The following is a 19,711-nucleotide window of genomic DNA, read 5'->3' on the forward strand; positions in this document are numbered from 1 at the left end:
GCATGTACTTTAAGGCTCCCTTGTATTTGGATTTTAAAGAAAGTTGTTCCAAGTTTACAGATACTGCTGTAGGGCATATACTACAGCTATACATTCATCCACCCATCCATCATCTGATCCGCTTATCCTGCTCTCAGGGTCGCGGGGATGCCGGAGCCTATCCCAGCAGTCACTGGGCGGCAGGCGGGGAGAAACCCTGGACAGGCTGCCAGACCATCACAGGGCCGACATACATGCAGACACACACACACACACACACACACACACACCTAGGGACAATTTAGTATTTTGGACTGTGGGAGGAAACCGGAGCACCCGGAGGAAACCCACGCAAACACGGGGAGAACATGCAAACTCCACACAGAGGACAACCGGGGATGACCCACCAAGGTTGAACTACCCTGGGGCTCGAACCCAGGACCTTGCTGTGAGGCGACCATGCTAACCACTGCGCCACCGTGCTGCCTACAGGTATACAGCATATGCAAAATATCTATAATAAAATATGACTTTAAAAATCACTAACCCTTGATCAGAGGACAAACTGAAAAATAAAAATGTTGAGGTTTCAAACACTTCTCAAAAATAAACCCAATACACAAAGAATCTTGGACCTTGCAATTACTTCAACAAGTCTACTGTATAGCAGTTGTGTTCAGTTAAAATAATGAAGAACAGCCTAAGGTTTATGGTGAAAAAATCATAACTGCTACTCTCAACTAATAATAAGATTGTGTGCAAGTATAAACATTTAAATCCAGTTGGGCAGCTGTGAAGAAGCAGCTGAAAAACAGTTTGTAAGCACCGCTGACACTGAGCTTGTATCATATCACACCCACTGGTGACCCACTGTCAAGGAGCAAATGCTATTTTAAGATTTTGGAGGGAAGACTTTTTTTTCAATTTCCTAAATACATAAAAAGATGAGGTCAAGCCCACCTATAGTTTCTGATAAACCTTTCCATTTGAAGTTTGATCGACAACTTTGATGGAAACAGAAAATGTCGCTCTTATGGCTTCTGGTGAAGGCGAGGGGCAGCGGTATACAAGTCACATCTTCCTGCTGTTCAGTTAATCTACCAAAACCCACGTATGGTACGCCTTCTAGATGGAGCTTCCACTCTCCTGGAAAAGGCCATTCCTATCAGCTTACAAACGAATCAACAAATGGTTATGCCGACCACTCAAGAATTGCTTTCTAATCACAGATTTGAGTGGAACTACAAAAACCCCGAGAAAGTGCATCTCACCTGCTTCAAATACATGTTTAATCTATTAATGTTTACTCGGGTGACTCGTTTACTTAAGCCAGTACCTGTTCGTGCCCGATTTAAATTGGTGAGATGACACTCAAGGCAACCTGCATTTCACGCATCTTGACAAGTTACCCCCCCCACCAGCCGTATCCAATCATATCATACTATACCACCCTTTCTGATCTGCTATCCCAGCTCTAAATAACATTCCATATGTTGGTCCATAAGAGCCAAGTTGTCCATACAAGTCCTTTCGTACCCAAGGTAACACAGACACTGAGTTTGGGCATGTAGAATGTGGTCATCCAGACATTCCCACACCCCCGCACCCCCTCAACCAGCCTGTCCAACCCCGGAGCCTGGTCTCAGGGTCAGCCGAGCAAGGCGTCAGCTCCTTGTGGAAGCACCGTTTCAGTTAGCGCTGTAGTGTACCGCGGGTCCAGGGTGGGCACGAAGCCTTTGAAATCCCTGGAGGCCTGGGTCCCAAACACATCTAGCAACTGTCGGTTCATGAGCGCAAACCTGAGAGGGGAGACAGGAGCTGTAAAATGAAATTTCAGCTACAGCTGACTGGGACAGCAGCAAGTCAAAGCACGCTTGTACATACCTGCCCTTGGTTAACCGCAGAAGGAACTTCCAGTAGGAAGGCCTGAGGTTCTGAACTTCCATCACAGCCTGTGACACAGCGATAAATTACACAACTGAATCCATATGAAGCTCGGAAGTTGTCAAGGGAGTGAAAACTTTTAAATGGGTGCCTCAGCAGGACAGATGTGTGAGCATGTGCAATACTTACAGCCTGAAAACAGATGGCAGTAGAGATGGCATATAGGACAGTGTCTGCGTGGGGGAAGTAAGGGAACCGGCCTGCCTCTATGCCCTTGAAGTACATGGTCTGTGGAGAGACAGACACCAAACAGGCTGTTAAAACTATCCAACCCAGAGAGCAGGAGAGATCACTTTAATCTAGAAAGGCTTTTCTACGAGTAAAGGTTCATCCAGATGGAGTACAAACCCAATCTAGGTGAGATACACGGGGTGGTTTTTAGCTCAGTGCCATGCAAAAGTAAAGTTGTGTCATGCTTTCTGTTTAAGAAATGATCAGATCATAGTACATCACGGGAGTTACCTTTAAATCACCTGCAGTCTGCAACCGTAGGACAGCTGCAACTACATTTTCAGTTAAATGGATCCTCAGCATCATTAGCTTTATCAGGCATGTATGGGCGAGTGTCAGGGAAAGTTGAATCTAAAAAGATGTGGCTGTATTCCTACACACAGTGTCACCACTTAGCTTGTATCTTAAAACTGTTAAACCAAGGTATGTGTCTTTTTTTAATCATTAAGGTTTAAGGGCAATACCACAACATCTAAGTGAAAATCTCAACCCACTTTGCAATTTCTGCCTGACCCAAGTCAGTAGGATGTAGAGTAGCTATAAACAGAACCAAGGCATTTCTCAGCCATGCAATGGAGGGAATCGTGTTGTGTTGGGTATTTAGCAAGTGCTTTTTGTTCCGGTCCCCCTGAGAACAAAGAGTACATTTTGTCTCCTCCTAATGTGCCTTTTAGTGGCATTAGCTGCCGATGCTTCTGAGATGCAAAAGTAAGTGTTTGGCCTGCACACAAACTATAAAGAAATTTTTTTCCCCTTACTTCCACCAACTTGGAGAACAGATACATGGATATCGTTGTACTTTTGTAGAAGAACATTGAGGTTCCAGCCAGGAAACCTACGGGACCGCAGGAGAGAGGGAAAAGGTTGAGAGTTAGTCCACTCCCAAGACACCCTTGGAAAAAAAATGTTGGAGGCCACTTCTCAAAGGATTTAATTGGTAACGTGACATAACGCTCTCTCACCAGCTATCAGTGCATGGAGCTCATCATCAAGGTTACGCACCCAACGGAGGAGACAGCTGGTTCCCTGAGGATAAAAAAGAAAAGAAAAGAAAAAAGAATAGGATGAATATCAAATGACATCACAGGAAATAGCAGACAGACAGGTGGAGAAAGAGAATATCAGACAATATGGCTGTTAACCTATGAACGACTGGAGAAAGGTATTAGAATATGAAATCAGGTATGAATTCAGAAGAAAATTGGTAACACTTTCTATGAAGCTTGCATCTATAACGCCCTATAAGCATCTACACTCACCGGCCACTTTATTAGGCACACCTGTCCAACTGCTCGTTAACGCAAATTTCTAATCAGCCAATCACATGGCAGCAACTCAATGCATTTAGGCATGTAGACATGGTCAAGAGATCTGCTGCAGTTCAAACCGAGCATCAGAATGGGGAAGAAAGGTGATTTAAATGACTTTGAACGTGGCATGGTTGTTGGTGCCAGACGGGCTGGTCTGAGTATTTCAGAAACTGCTGATCTACTGGGATTTTTTCACGCACAACCATCTCTAGGGTTTACAGAGAATGGTCCGAGAAAGAGAAAATATCCAGTGAGCGGCAGTTCTGTGGGCAAAAATGCCTTGTTGATGCCAGAGGTCAGAGGAGAATGGCCAGACTGGTTCGAGCTGATAGAAAGGCAACAGTAACTCAAAAAACCACTCATTACAACTGAGGTATGCAGAAGAGCATCTCTGAACGCACAACACGTCGAACCTTGAGGCAGATGGGCTACAGCAGCAGAAGACCACACCGGGTGCCACTCCTGTCAGCTAAGAACAGGAAACTGAGGCTACAATTCGCACAGGCTCACCAAAATTGGACAATAGAAGATTGGAAAAACGTTGCCTGGTCTGATGAGTCTCGATTTCTGCTGCGACATTCGGATGGTAGGGTCAGAATTTGGCATCAACAACATGAAAGCATGGATCCATCCTGCCTTGTATCAACGGTTCAGGCTGGTGGTGGTGGTGTAATGGTGTGGGGGATATTTTCTTGGCACACTTTGGGCCCCTTAGTACCAATTGAGCATCGTGTCAACGCCACAGCCTACCTGAGTACTGTTGCTGACCATGTCCATCCCTTTATGACCACAGTGTTCCCATCTTCTGATGGCTACTTCCAGCAGGATAACGCGCCATGTCATAAAGCTCGAATCATCTCAGACTGGTTTCTTGAACATGACAATGAGTTCACTGTACTCAAATGGCCTCCACAGTCACCAGATCTCAATCCAATAGAGCACCTTTGGGATGTGGTGGACCGAGAGATTCGCATCATGGATGTGCAGCCGACAAATCTGCAGCAACTGCGTGATGCTATCATGTCAATATGGACCAAACTCTCTGAGGAATGTTTCCAGTACCTTGTTGAATCTATGCCACGAAGGATTAAGGCAGTTCTGAAGGCAAAAGGGGGTCCAACCCGGTACTAGCAAGGTGTACCTAATAAAGTGGTCAGTGAGTGTATAATGCCCTATAAGTGTAGCTATAAGTCATTGTAAGATTCATTATAACCATGTATATGCCCTCACAACACCTCATAACCAACTTTATGATACATAATGTCAATTTAAAACGGATTTATGCATTATAAATGTCATCATTAGCCTGTTTATCTGTCAAATGTCATAATGCATCATAGCCAACTTGTTTTACTGAAGTTTTGTAGAGATGCATAATGAGATTGCACAGACTTCAGCCATAACCGTCAGTCATTGTAATACACATTATAGGAAAGCATGGGCGTTATAGATGCTTATAGGGCATTATAGATGCTTATATGGCATTATAGATGCAAGCTTCATAGAAAGTGTTTCCGAAAAATCAAAAAGAACAGAGTTAAGACTAAGTGTGCAATTGCACAGAAGGTAATGTGAAATTTTGAAAAGTCAACAGAGAGAGGCAACTTGTCACTACGAATCTCTTCTTCAACTTCGGGTGCTGTGAAATTAATGAAACGGGTGCTTGCTCGGGTTGGAAAATGTTCAGCATGAGCGAAGAAGTGGTTTGTAGCAAAGAAGTGATAACCAATCAGCTTTCAGTCGGTGTGATGCAGTCAGGATGGAGAACAAACCAACTCTTTCCTGGAGATGCATGCACAATATTCATGGCCTTCTGGCATCGTAACAGAAAACAGCAGCGAGACAGCTGGACATCCTCACATCTTCATTACGTGCACTTTGAAACACTGACTTGCTGCTGCTGGATTGTTGCCATGGCGACATTCTGTTGTTATTTTCATGCCATCATTTTTAAGTCATCTTTGCTTTGTATGCACTACATTTCATGTCAGCAAACACACAGTCCATAAAGTTAAACACACAACACAGTGAGAGTAAGAAACACAGGTACCTTGTATATACTGACGAAAGAGCCGAGGAAGGCCCCTAGCTGGAAGTTCTCTTTGTTGTAGAAGAGCGAGGGGAGACGGGAAGGCTTGGAGAACATCTGTCTGAATGCTGAGGGCACTTTCAGACAACACTGAATCAGGTAGCCCACGCTGAACATTCTGACAAAACCCTGTGATGGTGTGAAATAACCATGTTACTAACAGTACAAACGAGAACAAAAACCAAAGAGCAAAACACTGTGCAAGAAAGGCTCTTACTTTTACACAGTAGGAGATGCAGTTGTCCTGATAGTGTTTGCAACATCTATGTCTTGGACCACGCTTGCATCTAAATTAAAAGGGAAAAAAAAAAGCCATTACTGCACAAATAGTGTGTATGTATGTGTGTGGATTTGTGTGTGTGGTTGAGTGGAAGAAAATTTGGTATATACACAGGTATGTATTCCCCTTACACTGATTCTAGCAACTCTTTAGTGAGGTCAAGCAGGGTTTTCCTACTAGAGCCGGGGCGTCCTGTTGACCCCTGAGAGTCCTCGGCAACGATGGCGGCTATCCTCTCTACGGGCACAGGGTGGCTCTGTTCTACTGCAGCGGAATGAGTGGGAATCTCCTCCTTCCCAACAATGAACCTTGGTGGGAAAAGAGTGCTTTTAGGCTCAAACATAGGCGATAATAGTGACCTGCGTGAAATACCGTGACCCCCCCCCCATGGCCAAATGAGCAACTTACTTTAATGCTGAGAACGTAAAGCCTTTGAGACCATCTTTTGACCTATAAAAAAAACAACAAATATATTCAGTAAAACGCTTGAGAAGACTGTTTAATCATTTTGTCACACAAATTACTGAATTTCCAATTTCACCCTAGACAAGTGGTTCTAAATCCAGTCCTCGGACACCACCAGTACTGCTGGTTTTCTGTTCCATCAGGTAATTCATTACATTCATCTGTTGTTAAAGATCTAAAACCTTCCTAGTTGTGGAGGCTGGAATGATTGAAACAACAGTTCAATGTAATGAAATACCTGGCAAAACAGAGAACCAGCAGTACTGGTGGTACCCGAGGACCTGATTGAGAACCGCTCCAGACGGTATCTGCTGTGGGTTCTACTGACCTAAAGAAGAACATGTAGAGGGATGCAGTTATGCAGAACAAGAGCACCTAATGAAAAGCAGAAACAGCGGGCATTAGGTGAAACATAACAGACAAGCGCTGGGGTCATTTGCTTTCTCAGCAGGTAAGCAACCATCCTGATTTAAACCAGGGCAGCACAATTCTGGATTAAATGGGAATCAGCATTTTTTTGGATTTAAACTGAGATCAGGATTTTCACTCGACTCTTAGACACACCAATTTGTAAAAACCAGTGTATACATTTATTAAATTCTCTTACATAAAATGCAGTGTTTGTATAATAGCAATTCACAAAGACAAAATACCACTGAATGCCTCATCTAAAGAGCAATTCACAGTCTGGTAGACATTTCTCACAATTTGGATGGCATTTCAGAGGCACACTGAAGCTCACTTAGTAGTATAGCTGCTAATTAAGTGTTATCTCTACAACAGTGATAATGGTGAAAATAGTGATTGTTTCCCACTAACCCTGAACTTAACCACCACCTAACCTTGACCCTAAACATGGCTGTAACGGCTGTTGCTATTGCAGGGCATGGTTTGCAGCCTGGATGGTGTGTCACCCACCTGTCTCAAAATCTGTGCTGACCTGCCGGGCCCCATTTTCACACTGATCTTAAACAGATCACTGGAGCTATGTGAAGTCCCCTCCTGCTTCAAGAGCTCCACTTTCACCCTGATGCCCCAAAAACCCCGTATCACAGGATTAAATGACTACAGGCCCATTGCCCTTAATGTATGTGGTCATGAAATCCTTCGAGAGACTGGCCCACCTGAAGGAAATTACAGGCCTGCTGCAGTTTGCCTACTGAGCAAACAGGTCAGTGGAGGACGCAGTCAACATGGGATTGCACTACATCTTCCAACACCTTGACTCCCCAGGGATATATGCAAAGGTCCTGTTTGTGGACTTCAGCTCAGCGTTCAACACCATCATCCCAGATATCCTCCACCCCAAACTCACCTAGCTCACTGTACCAGCCCCCATCTGCCAGTGGATTAAAAACTTCCTGACAGACAGGAGGCAGCTGGTGAGGCTGGGGAAAATCACATCCAGCATCCAGACTATCAGCACTGGCATCCCCCCAGGGATGTGTGCACTCCCCTCTACTCTTCCTTCGCTACACAAATGACTGTACCTCAGGTGACGCATCTGTTAAATGCCTGAATTTTGAGGACGACACAACCATCACTGGCCTTATCCAGGATGATGATGAGTCTGCATATAGACAGGAGGTTGATCAGCTGAGCTTCTGGTGTGACCACAACAACGTGGAGCTGAACACACTCAAAACAGTGGAGATGACAGTGGACTTCAGGAGGAGTCCCCCAACATTGCTCCCCCTCATCATACTCAACAGCACAGTGTCTACGGTAAAAGAAAACCTACAGATTTTTGGGCTCCACAGTCTCTCAGGACCTAAGATGGGCATCCAACATAGACACAATCATCAAAAAGGCCCAGCAGAGGACATACTTTCTCTGCCTGCTCAAGAAATTCAACCTGAGGGTCCGCGGTGGTGTAGCGGTCTAAGCATCGGCTTTGTGTCAATGCAGTTGCCCACTGGGAACCGGGGTTCGCGCCTCGGTCTCGTCAGATCCGACTATGGCCGGACTCAATGAAGCAGCAATAATTGGCAACGCTGTCTTCGGGAAAGGGGCGGAGTCAGCTTGTGTTCGTTGCATGAATGTGTCTCTGTGTGTGTCGGAAAAAGCAGTGGTTCGGCCTGGATTCGCCTTGTCACGAACGTGGCAACACGTCTCCTTTGAGACTGCTGGCTGGAGAGACGCAGTTGGCGAACGCATGCAGTATGAGGGTGGGTGTTTGAACTAAAATAGGGATCGACTGGCCACGAAATTGGGAGAAAAAGGGAAAAATCAGAAATAAATTTTAAAAAAAGAAAAAGAAAAAAAAAAGAAATTCAACCTGCCTCAGGAACTGCTGATTCAGTTCTACGCTGCAATAATCCAGTCTGTCCTCTGCACATCCATCACTGTCTAGTTTGGATCGGCCACCAAACAGGACAGGGACAGACTACAATAGACAAGTCTGCAGAGAAAATCATTGGTGCCAACCTGCCCCCCATTCAGTACTTATACACCTCCAGACTCAGGAAACAGGCAGGCAACGTCACTGCAGACCCATCACACCCTGGTCAGAACCTGTTCAACTCCTCCCCTCTGGTAGGCGCTAAAGAGCACCGTACCCCAAAAAATCCAGATATAAAAAAGTTTCTTTCTGCGGGCTGTCACTCAAATTAACGCTCAACACTGTAAAATAAATCCAACCATTTTGTATATACTGTCCTGTACATTGTACTTATACTGGTATGCTCTGTCATGTACATTTAACTCAGCCATTTATATAAGTAACCTGCTAACATCTATTTCAGCATCTCTGACAAATTCTCTGCACTATTAACTTTATCGTCTCTTATTTCATCTGTACATGTCAATCCTTGTGTATATATCAGAAGATTGTTGTGTTGTAGTGTTGTTAAGTACACAGACAGCCACGAAACCGGAGTCAAATTCCATGTACTATGTACAAACCTACATGACTAATAAACATGATTCTGATTACCATAGAACTGCACACAAAAATAAAACTTTTTTTGTGTGCATTGCACAACATTTTTTAATTGTGTCATTTGTATACTGCTCGTTGAGAATGAGAATCTGCAGTCCTTACCGATCATGCAGTTTCTGAGATTTTTACATGACACAATGTCACTGGTCATAGCAAATTGGGGGGGGTGGTGGTGCTTGATTTTATGCATGGGTCATCCAAATACAAACACTGCAGAATTGGTGCCATTTATGATTCAATTCACTATGAGAGATGAATCGAGATCGCAATTTTAATATGATTAATTGTACAGCCCAAAAGCAAACCACCATATTTCATTCATTGTCTATCTGTCTATGTGGATTCGCCATTATAAACCTCTCCATACCTCTCCATGTTTGAGGGGTTTGACAATGCCGCGCATCACAGCCATCCGGAACAAGGTCTCCGTGGCCTGAAAAAAGATGAAATAAACAGACTGAGAAAGGAACAAAGTTCTACCTAAAACCACACTCCCCTTACAGATTACCTTTTACAATTACAGTTCATCTTTCTCAGACAATCATCCTGAATCTAGATGAAACTGAAATATGAAAGCCTACTACTGAATAACCAGTCAGCGGTTCTCTGAACAGAAGAGCTCTTACCAGATTTGTCATATATATTGTCAGCAGGCCTCTCCTGGGGTGAGAAACACACACACACACACACACACACACACACACGCGTTAAACCGGTTTTCCCAGAGGGCATGTTTTCCTGTATGGATGCTTTCCTGTGGTGCCATTATTTGGCAAATGTTAACATCACTTTTTTTAGGCATCGATGCAAAGGAGGGGGTGCAGATGAAGAGGATAGCAGTGAAAATGGATGAGAAAGTCTAACCTGCTTTTGCGCTCTATGAGGATGGAGATATAGGAGGCAGGCAGTGCTGCCCCAAACCCAACTGACCAGAAGTAAAATCCTCCAAGTAGTTTCCTAGGTGTGGAAAGACACAATCAGCTCAAGCCCAGTTTGTCTCAGATTTCTTAAGCCTATTTAAAAGGAACTACAGCTTGTTTCAAAAAGGCGTAAATTGTTTTTATGTCCGAGGACAGTCAACACAATATCAAAAACAATATCACGAATAATTCTTTCCAAACATCAGACTAACAGACGGTTGGTTTGAGCTGCTACGGTTGAATAAACTTCATTTTATATTTCATTCAACTCCACCTAACAAAATACACACTGATCTGCAAAAGCATCATCATAGACAGTTACATTTTCATCAATTACAACAAAATCTCCAAGAAGCTATATGTTAAGACAACAGTGCAGGATAAAACAGATCAACTTCATAGTACATTAATGTCGAACTTTTCAAGTTGTGAGAAGAGCTCACACGTGAACAAAATACTCAGATATTTGTCATTTTCAAGCGGCGCTCTCCAAAAAGGGAGAGTCAGCTGCTCCAGAATAGCTTGAGGCTGTGTATTTCTATGCTGGAGAGAGGAATATGCTGCATACCTGAGAATGCAGAAGAAAACAATATAGAGACCTCCATTGGCTGTGAGGAAAGAGGTAGAAAGCAGGATCTCAGGGAGGAGCTTTTTCAAATAGTACTCCTTCTTCCTTCGCCTTAAAATGGCTGCTATCTGCAATGCAGGGACATGGTGCAGAAGTCGCAATTAGGTTGAACATTTTTGATATAGCCCAAAGTGTTGCAGTGTTCAATGCCAGCATACCTGGGAAACATATTAAGCAAAGTTATACAACCTTTGTTTAAATCAAACTCTTGACCTGCGGGCATCCTGTGATGACAATTTTGAGAGCTGACAGTGAAAAAATGAAACTGTCCCTTTCCCATATTTGTTTGCAGAGCAATGAAGCTACAGGGTAAAACGCTGAACTTTTACCTACTTTCATATCTGCAAAATGCACAATGTCAGCCAGCTAGCTTTAACCAGCCAGTGTCCAGGTATGCCGTGGATGTCAAACGTGTCTTTGTAATGCTAGTGGTACTGTGGTTTGACAATTCAGTAAGGTCAAATTTTACTGAGAATACACAAACCCAAGAACAAGACACACTTGAAAGAAACAGCCCACAAACACCACCCCAAGGGCTCAACTCAGTTATATTCTGGTTGGATTTACCAGTTGAATAGCTCGATTTGACAGCATTTGCAGTGTTTTCCTTAATGTTAACAGTCCAGGGAACATGGATAATCATGAGTGCATCTTAACTTCATTGTTAATGTTGGCCAATGTCATGTGTTCAGAGACCTGCACATACAATGCTCTCTGTTTACATGAAGTTGAACCTTGCCTTTGAGTGCCTCACAACTGACACCATCAAGATCATTCAAAGGGCATTCTGGCTCTCCCTGGCTCCCAGTTTGTGGTTCCTACTCTGTTGAAGTCCATGGCAGACTGCTCAAAATCTAGTTCCTTTTCTGAAAAATTGTAAATGAATAGTTGCATACCCACAATAGAGGTTCTGCTTGAATATATTAAACCCCTGGGTGGAAGTCAATTCCGTGCGAAACTAGTTCAATTAGGTTCAACAACTTTTTATGGTCTTAGCAAAATAAACTCTTCGGCGGCTAATTAGAGATTTTTCTCAAATAGGAGCATCAATTTAGGTCACAGAACTTAAAATCCGAAACACATGCTTAAACATATACATGTATAACACAGTAACGCCAAAACGAATATACTCAACCAACTGGTTTCTGACCAAGGTTTCTCTCTGCAAACGCCACTGTGCAAACAACTTCAAAACTACCAAAATTCAATACTAGATGTTGTTAATCAGGCGTCATCCAGCCAGGCAACCTGCACAGAGGTCACAGAACAGTTTGAGTTAAAAAAAAAAAAAAAGAGAAAGTTAACAAAACGGAACCTCCCCTTTGCATGCTTACCGGTAACGTCTGGTGCCACAACAGTACTGAAAAACAACCGTTTTCCTCGGAGGTAAGCATCTGTTCTGCTGTCAGACAAGGGTCTAACTACCCCCTTCATTCTCTCATGGATCACCATGGAGTTGGGGCCACGGATGGGGACGCAACGCGAGTTAAGAATGCTTTTCTGTTGCAATTTCAGGATTTAGACAGCTTTCTACTGGGGTTTTAGTACCGGGGAGGCTTTTTTGTTGAATTCTTGGGATCTGAAATGTTGTTTTGTTTTGTTTTCCCGTTGCTGCTTTCGCAACGCAACTGCAGCACACAGATGACAGCTAGCTGCTCTTTAACCCCGGTAGCCAGTGAAGCTAACGGGTTAACGGCAGTCAACGTCGGTCGGCTAGCTGGCGTTAGCCTTAGCGTGTGAGCATGTTTGTCGGGGGGTGGAAACCTATAGACTCACCAGGTAAAGCGGCGCGTATATTTTGAAGGACACCTCCAGTGCTCCTCTGGTGACTTCCAGAGCCGACAGCGCACACGACGGGTTCCAGGTGTGACCTATCTCGTAGCAGTTGTGCGGTATTTTACTGAGGGCGGCCATGACTGTGTGACGGAGACGGCGGTGATGAGCGTTGTCGGTGGCGCGCTCCCGGCAACGCGCTCCGAGGGAGGCGTGCACCTGTGCTGTCAGGCGGGGGAGCGGGGGGGGGCTCGAGCTACCGGCCCGCGGGCGGCGGGCGAGGCAGTTTCGTGCTGCCCGCGCTATGTTTCGGATTTATTAAGAGATCTGGGCCACGTATCCACTTTGCACGCAACTTTTGTTGGTTTTTGTTTGTTTGTTTTTGTCAAACGTTGCCGTGTTTCTATCAGTGGCGCCCCCAGAAATGTTTCATGGGGGGGGGGCAAAGGGGGCCACTGAAAATCTTGGGGTCAGGGTCCGCGGTGGCGTAGCGGTCTAAGCGTCGGCTTGGTGTCGATGCAGTTGCCCACTGGGGACTGGGGTTCGCGCCCCGGTCTCGTCAGATCCGACTATGGCCGGACTCGATGAAGCAGCAATCATTGGCAACGCTGTCTTCGGGAGGGGGGCGGAGTCGGCTTGTGTTCGTCATGTGAATGCGTCTCTGTGTGTGTCGGAAAAACAGTGGTTCGGCTTGGATTCGCCTTGTCACGAAAGTGGGGAGGCGCTTTCCTTCGAGACTGCCGGCCGGAGAGATGCAGTTGGCGAACGCATGCAATACGAGGGTGGGTGTTTGAATTAAAATAGGGATCAATTGGCCACTAAATTGGGAGAAAAAAGGGGAAAATCAGAAATAAATTTAAAAAAAAAAAGAAAATCTTGGGGTGGCACACCAAAACCAAAAGCCATGGCTGTATTTCGGGAATTCTATGACGCTGTTGTAACCGGTTATTTTCTTGCCCGGTGCGGGATTCGATACGGCGTGTACTGCACCATGAGGCGACATCGCTGACCGCTCGGCTAAAGGGTCAAACCCGTTAGCTAGGGGCTAATGTATGTTATCAGTAGTTTACAGTTGTCACCCTCCCCGGAAGCGCGCCCTCGCGCTTTGTTCTTCCCGCGCTCAGAAGAGACTTCTGAGGATCTGCACACTTCCGGATCCCACCGCTGCCACCAATGTAACCGGTTATTTTCTTGCCCGGTGCGGGATTCGATACGGGGTGTACTGCACCACAAGGCGACATCGCTAACCGCTCGGCTAAAGGGTCAGACCCGTTAGCTAGAGGCTAACGTGTCTTATTAGTACTGTTAGGCCTAGTGGAAAACTGTCAGTATGAGAGTTAAGAAAAATATACATTATTGATTTAAATGAACAGCACCTAATGCAAAATATCAGATAGAAGCGTATTATGCATAATCAGAAGCATATTCTGCATATGCGACTCGTGGGGCCAGCGGGGGGGCCAGGGATAGTATCAGGGTGGCCGTGGCCACCCCTGGCCACCCCTTGGGGGCGCCACTGGTTTCTAGTAGCTGCAGAATCGAGGACTACAGATGTGGTTTGAGTTGGTTGACCTGTGGTCCACGTTGGGGTGGAGGGTTGTTCGTTTACCTTCTTCAACCACCAGGCTGTAAGTTCTACTAGTTTGTAATGTATGTATTTAAAAAGAAAAAAATAATTACAATTAATCCAGTTACTTGTTGCAATTCTGTATTTTTACTAATATGACGTCAGCATACAAAAACAATAATTTACTCAAATCCTGGTTCGTCTTTAGTATAACTTTGGGAGACAAAAGAAAAGTGTTTCCAAGCAAAACCAGTTATATCAGTGTACAACTATATTACACTCAAATTACTACTGCTAGATGCACCCTTTAGGATTCTCTTCTTTTTACTGTCATACACGCACACACACACACACACACACACACACACACACACACACACACACACACACACACACACACACACACACACACACACACACACACACACACACACGTATATATAATCTCTACAGTTAATTTTATGGAAATAAGTATGTTAGAAATCCAAAACCCAGCCACTGAGGATGCACAAGCTGGTGCATTGTTAGTGCCGGTCCCAAGCCCGGATAAATGAGAAGGGTTGCGTCAGGGAGGGCATCTGGCGTAAAATCTCAAGGAGAGGAATGTGGAAGAACAGATGGTGGTGGATTTTTCAAAACAGGATGGAAATGGCTGTGGTGAATACATATTTCAAGAAGAAGGAGGAACACAAGGTGACGGATAAGAGTGGAGGGAAGTGCACAAAGGTGGACTTTGTCTTAAGTATGAGGCGCAATCTGAAAGGGATTGGAGACAGCAAGGTGGTGACAGGGGAGAATGTAGCTGGGCAGCATAAGATGGTGGTCTGTAGGATGACTTTGGAGATCAAGAAGAGGAAGAGAGTGAAGGCTGAGCCAAGGATCAAAAGGTGGAAGTTGAAGAAGGATGACTGTTGTGTGGAGTTCAGGGAGGAGTTAAGACAGTCACTGGGTGGTAGTAAAGAGTTGCCAGATGGCTGGCCAGCCACTGCAGAAATAGTGAGGGAGACTGCTAGGAAGGTACTTGGTGTGTCATCTGGACAGAGGAAGACAAGGAGACTTGGTGGCGGAATGAGCAAGTACAGAAACGTGTACGGAGGAAGAGGTTGGCAAAGAAGAAGTGGGATAGTCAGAGAGATGAAGAAAGTACACAGGAGTACAAGGAGATGCAGTATAAAGCGAAGAGAGAGGTGGCAAAGGCAAAGGAAAGGGAAAAGGCGTATGGTGAGTTGTATTAAAGGTTGGACACTAAGAAAGAAGAAAAGGACTTGTACTGATTGGCTAGACAGAGGGGCCGAGCTGGAAAAGTTGTGCAGCAGGTTAGGGCGATGAAGGATAGAGATGCTGCCAAGCGAGGAGAGTGTGTTGAGAAGGTGGAAGGAGTACTTTGAGGGGCTGATGAATAAAGGAAATGAGAAAGAGAGAGAGAGCGAGAGAGATAGAGAGAGAGAGAGAAAGAGAGAGAGATTGGATGATGTGGGGATAGTGAATCAGGAAGTGCAGTGGATTAGCAAGGAGGAAGTGAGGGCAGCTTTGAAGAAGATGAAGAGTGGAAAGGCAGTTGGTCCAGATGACATACCTGTGGAGGCATGGAGATGTTTAGGAGAGATGGCAGTGGTGTTTTTACCTAGATTGTTTAACACAATCTTGGAAAGTGAGAGGATGCCTGAGGAGTGGAGAAGAAGCATACTGGTACTGATTTTCAAGAATAAGGGTGATGTGCAGCGCTGTAGCAACTGCAGAGGTATAAAGTTGATCAGCCACAGCATGAAGATATGGGAAAGAGTAATAGAAGTTAGGTTAAGAGGAGAGGTGAGGATTATTGAGCACCAGTATGGTTTCATGCCACGAAAGAGCACCACAGATGTGATGTTTGCTTTGGGAATGTTGATGGAGAAGTATAGAGAAGGCCAGAAGGAGTTACATTGTGTCTTTGTGGATTTAGAGAAAGCATACGACAGAGTGCCGAGAGAGGAGGTGTGGTATTGTATGAGGAAGTCGGGAGTGGCAGAGAAGTATGGCGGAGTGGTGCAGGATATGTATGAGGGCAGTGTGACAGTGGTGAGGTGTACGGTTGGAATGACAGATGGGTTCAAGGTGGAGGTGGGATTACATCAAGGATCGGCTCAGAGTCCTTTACTGTTTGCAATGGTGATGGACAGGATGATGGCTGAGATCAGGCAGGAGTCTCCATGGACTATGACGTTCACGGATGACATTGTGATCTGTAGTGAGAGTAGGGTGCAGGTTGAAGAGAGCCTGGAGAGGCGGAGGTATGCACTGGAGAGAAGAGGAATGAAAGTCAGTAGGAGCAAGACGGAATACATATGCATGAACGCGATGGAGGACAGCAGAATGGTGAGGATGCAAGGAGTAGAGGTGATGAAGGCGGATGAGTTTAAATACTTGGGCTTTATGGATGTGGTGAGAGAGGACATGCAGGTGGCTGGCATGACAGAGAAATTTGCAGAGGACAGGAAGAGATGTAAATGGTAGTAGTAGTAGTAGTAGTAGTAGTAGTAGTAATAGTTAGAAATCCTGTAACTAGTAGGATCACATTCCTGTCTTTTTTTGTTTGTTGCAAATTTAAGTAGGAACCCCTTCACAACAAACCACCACTCAGTTATTTATTCACCGAGAGCACGAGCTGCTACGTAGAATAATAACTTCATTAAAGTTGTTTCTGACTTTACTAGGAGTTGGCGGATGGTCTCAGCAGGTTGAGGTGGCCTTTGAATATAGTCTGCCATGTTTAATAAGCCTGTGTCTCTGCAGAGAAAGCGATGGCTTGTAAGGCAATTAAGGTAAATTATAGTTTAGGTGGACTAAGTGTGGAAACAAACACAAGAGGCATCATATTTCATTTCCATTATGGTGGCAGAGAGCCGGCGCCAAAGAAAACTCTGCCCCCGGCCCACTTCTTCTGCATGCTTTGGTCTGAGCATTTAGGAGGAACTTTAGGGATGTGCCACTTCCATATACTAAAGGGCATCAGCCTTCAAAGATGTCAAGATTTAGTTTATTGTCATTTCATTATGTACCTGCTCACATAAATAAAAACGAAATGCCGTTTCTTCCAGCCCACAGCAGTGCAACAGAAAAGATAAAATATATATATCTAAAAATTCCATAAAATCAATACCACTAAATCACACACACAAAAAAACAACAACATAAAAACAGAGAGGACAAAACAAAAAAGCACAAACAATTAACAACACAGTCCATTCAAGTGCAACACAGTCCATTAAAGTGCCATTTCAGTTAAATGTTGACAGCCGGTGTGTGTCAGTGAGTGACCAGCACTGATGGGGGGGAGGGTTAGCGGGTAGGTGGACAAGCATGACTGTGGAGGGGGAGGACACAGTTTGTTACTGATCCTGACTGCTTGTGGGTAGAAGCTATTTAGTATTCTGCTGGATTTAACACAGATGCTCCTGTACCTCTTCCCAGACGGCAGGAGGGAAAACAGGTTGTGAGAAGGATGGTGGGGATCCTTAATGATGCTGGAGGCTGCAAACACAGGAAGGGGAGAGGGGCACAAATGATCTTGCTAGCTGTCTTCACTATTCTGTTCAGCTGGTGCTCTTCGGTCGCTTTGCAGTTACCGAACCAGGAAGTGAGACACCGTAGGTTAGAATACTTTCAATGGTGCCCCTGTAGAAGGTGGTGAGGGCTGGATGGGGAGGCTTGCCCTTTAAGTCTCTGGAGGGGATGGAGCCGCTGTTGGGCCTTTTTAACGATGGCCAAGGTGTTAATGGTTGAGGTCAGGTCATCCGCCAGGTGCACTCCCAGGAACTTCATGTTACTGACCTTCTCCACAGTGGCTCCATTGATGGTCAGAGGCATATGATGGTGCCTGCCGGCATCATCATATGCCGTTTTACTTATATTCAGGGAGAGGTTGTGGGATTCGCACCATGCCGTTAGCTGCTCCACCTCCATCCTGTATGCAGATTCATCATTATTGCTGACGAGACCCATTACTGTTGTATCATCTGCAAACTTGATATGGTTGGTGTCAAATTTGGCAGGACAGTCTTGGGTTAGCAGGGTGAACAAGAGGGGGCTCAGGATGCAGCCCTGGGGTGAACCTGTGCTCACTAAGATGGAATTTGATGTGTGGCTGCCCACCCTGACTGGCTGCTGCTTCTGTGTCAGGAAGGCCAGGACCCAGTTACAGGTGCCAGTGTCGACATCCAGCAACCTCAGCTTCTCCACCAGTTGTTGTGGTACGATGGTGTTAAATGCCAAGCTGAAATTGATGAAGAGGATCCTGGCGTAGGTGTTCTTCCCTTCCAGGTGTGACAAAGTGAGGTGGAGTGTGGTCGATATCGTGTCTTCCATGGATCAGTTGGCTCTATATGCAAACTGTAGGGGATCTAGGTTTGCAGTGAGGCAGGCCTTGATGTGCTGCATGACAAGCCGCTCAAAGCACTTCATAATTATGGGAGTGAGGGCCACAGGGTGGAAGTCATTCATATTGGCTGGGTTTGACCTTTTGGGCAGAGGAATGACGGTGACACTTTTGAGGCAGTTAGGCACTACTGCTTGACTGAGCGAGGTGTTGGAAGATGTCTGCAAAAACATCTTTCAGCTGTTCTGCGCAGTCCTTAATAACATGCCCAGGTATGTTGTCCGGCCCCGCAGCTTTGCATGGGTTGATGCTGGCAAAGGCCTTCTTTACCCCAGCTGTAGACAGCTGGAGTACCTGGTCGCTTGGTGATAGTGGAAGTGTCTGTGCCCGCCTGTTGTTGGTTACCCCAAAACGTGCAAAAAAGTCATTGAGTTTGTCTGGTAGGGAGGGATCAATATGGTATGCCTGCAGGGGTGGGGGCTTGTAGTCAGTTATTGCTTGAAAACCTTGCCACAAGCTCCTGTGTCTTTATTATCAGTGAAGTGGCTGTTAAGTTTTTGTCCATACAGCCACTTCACCTCCTTGATACCCCGGGACAGATTTCTCTTGGCCAGTCTGTCTGCTGCAGTGTCTCCAGATCTGAACGCAGCATTTCGGGTTCCCAGCAGTGAATGGGCCTCCCCATTCAACCAGGGTTTCTGGTTGGCCCGATTCTTGATAGTTTTGACCAGTCACATCATCTATGCACTTGTTAATATAGCCTATTACAGACTCAAAACGACACCGGTGTATGTTGCTGCCACTTTAAAAAATGTCTCATTGTGTGTTTTCAAAGCAGTCCTGCAGTGATGTAGTTGCCTCCTGTGGCCACATTCGGACTTCTTTGAGTACCGGTTTCTCTCGTTTCACCCACGGTCTGTATGCCGGAGTCAACAGTTAGGTGATCAGTTTCCAGTATGGGGGAGGAGGGCTGCTTTATAGGAGTTCTTAATGTTTGTGAAAACTAGGTCTAATGTGTTATCGCCCCGCGTTGCAAAATTCACATGCTGGTTAAAAAAAGGCCCATATAATGTACTTTATATTATATTTACTATATGTTTTGGGCTTTTGTACAAAGCCACTCTGCTAAGCTGGTGGGGATTCAGTTTCTTGTTCCAGGACCCCATCGGGTCATCGGGGTGAAGGACAGCTTCCCCATTGAAACTCCTGCACCCCCACAGACTTGCATCT

At 45.3% G+C, this 19,711-nt stretch overlaps 1 protein-coding gene across 1 annotated transcript; it reads right to left on the minus strand.

Moving 5' to 3' along the window:
• Positions 1 to 1,627: 1,627 nt before the first annotated feature.
• On the minus strand, positions 1,628 to 12,708 carry tmem135 (transmembrane protein 135). The gene is made up of 15 exons (XM_056285355.1): positions 12,564 to 12,708; positions 10,728 to 10,855; positions 10,104 to 10,196; positions 9,866 to 9,899; positions 9,607 to 9,672; positions 6,627 to 6,673; positions 6,242 to 6,283; positions 5,965 to 6,141; positions 5,771 to 5,840; positions 5,515 to 5,682; positions 3,117 to 3,180; positions 2,913 to 2,989; positions 2,053 to 2,151; positions 1,864 to 1,931; positions 1,628 to 1,778 (listed from the first exon to the last, which is right to left on the minus strand). Exons 1-15 carry the CDS (start codon positions 12,699 to 12,701, stop codon positions 1,628 to 1,630), a joined length of 1,422 nt encoding a protein of 473 aa, XP_056141330.1. The 5' UTR covers positions 12,702 to 12,708.
• Between the last annotated feature and the right edge of the window lie 7,003 nt (positions 12,709 to 19,711).

Source organism: Lampris incognitus, chromosome 8, assembly GCF_029633865.1.
Source record: "Lampris incognitus isolate fLamInc1 chromosome 8, fLamInc1.hap2, whole genome shotgun sequence".
In the NCBI taxonomy this organism is placed as follows: Eukaryota; Metazoa; Chordata; class Actinopteri; order Lampriformes; family Lampridae; genus Lampris; species Lampris incognitus.

What these genes read in the sequence shown, in the direction of transcription:
- tmem135 (XM_056285355.1), bottom strand. Translation starts at nt 12,701, where the DNA reads ATGGCCGCCCTCAGTAAAATACCGCACAACTGCTACGAGATAGGTCAC. An exon ending in CTCTACATGTTCTTCTTTAG is followed by an intron (nt 6,284 to 6,626) that starts GTCAGTAGAACC and finishes TTTTTTTTATAG; the next exon opens with GTCAAAAGATGGTCTCAAAG. An exon ending in GCATCTCCTACTGTGTAAAA is followed by an intron (nt 5,683 to 5,770) that starts GTAAGAGCCTTT and finishes ACACCATCACAG; the next exon opens with GGTTTTGTCAGAATGTTCAG.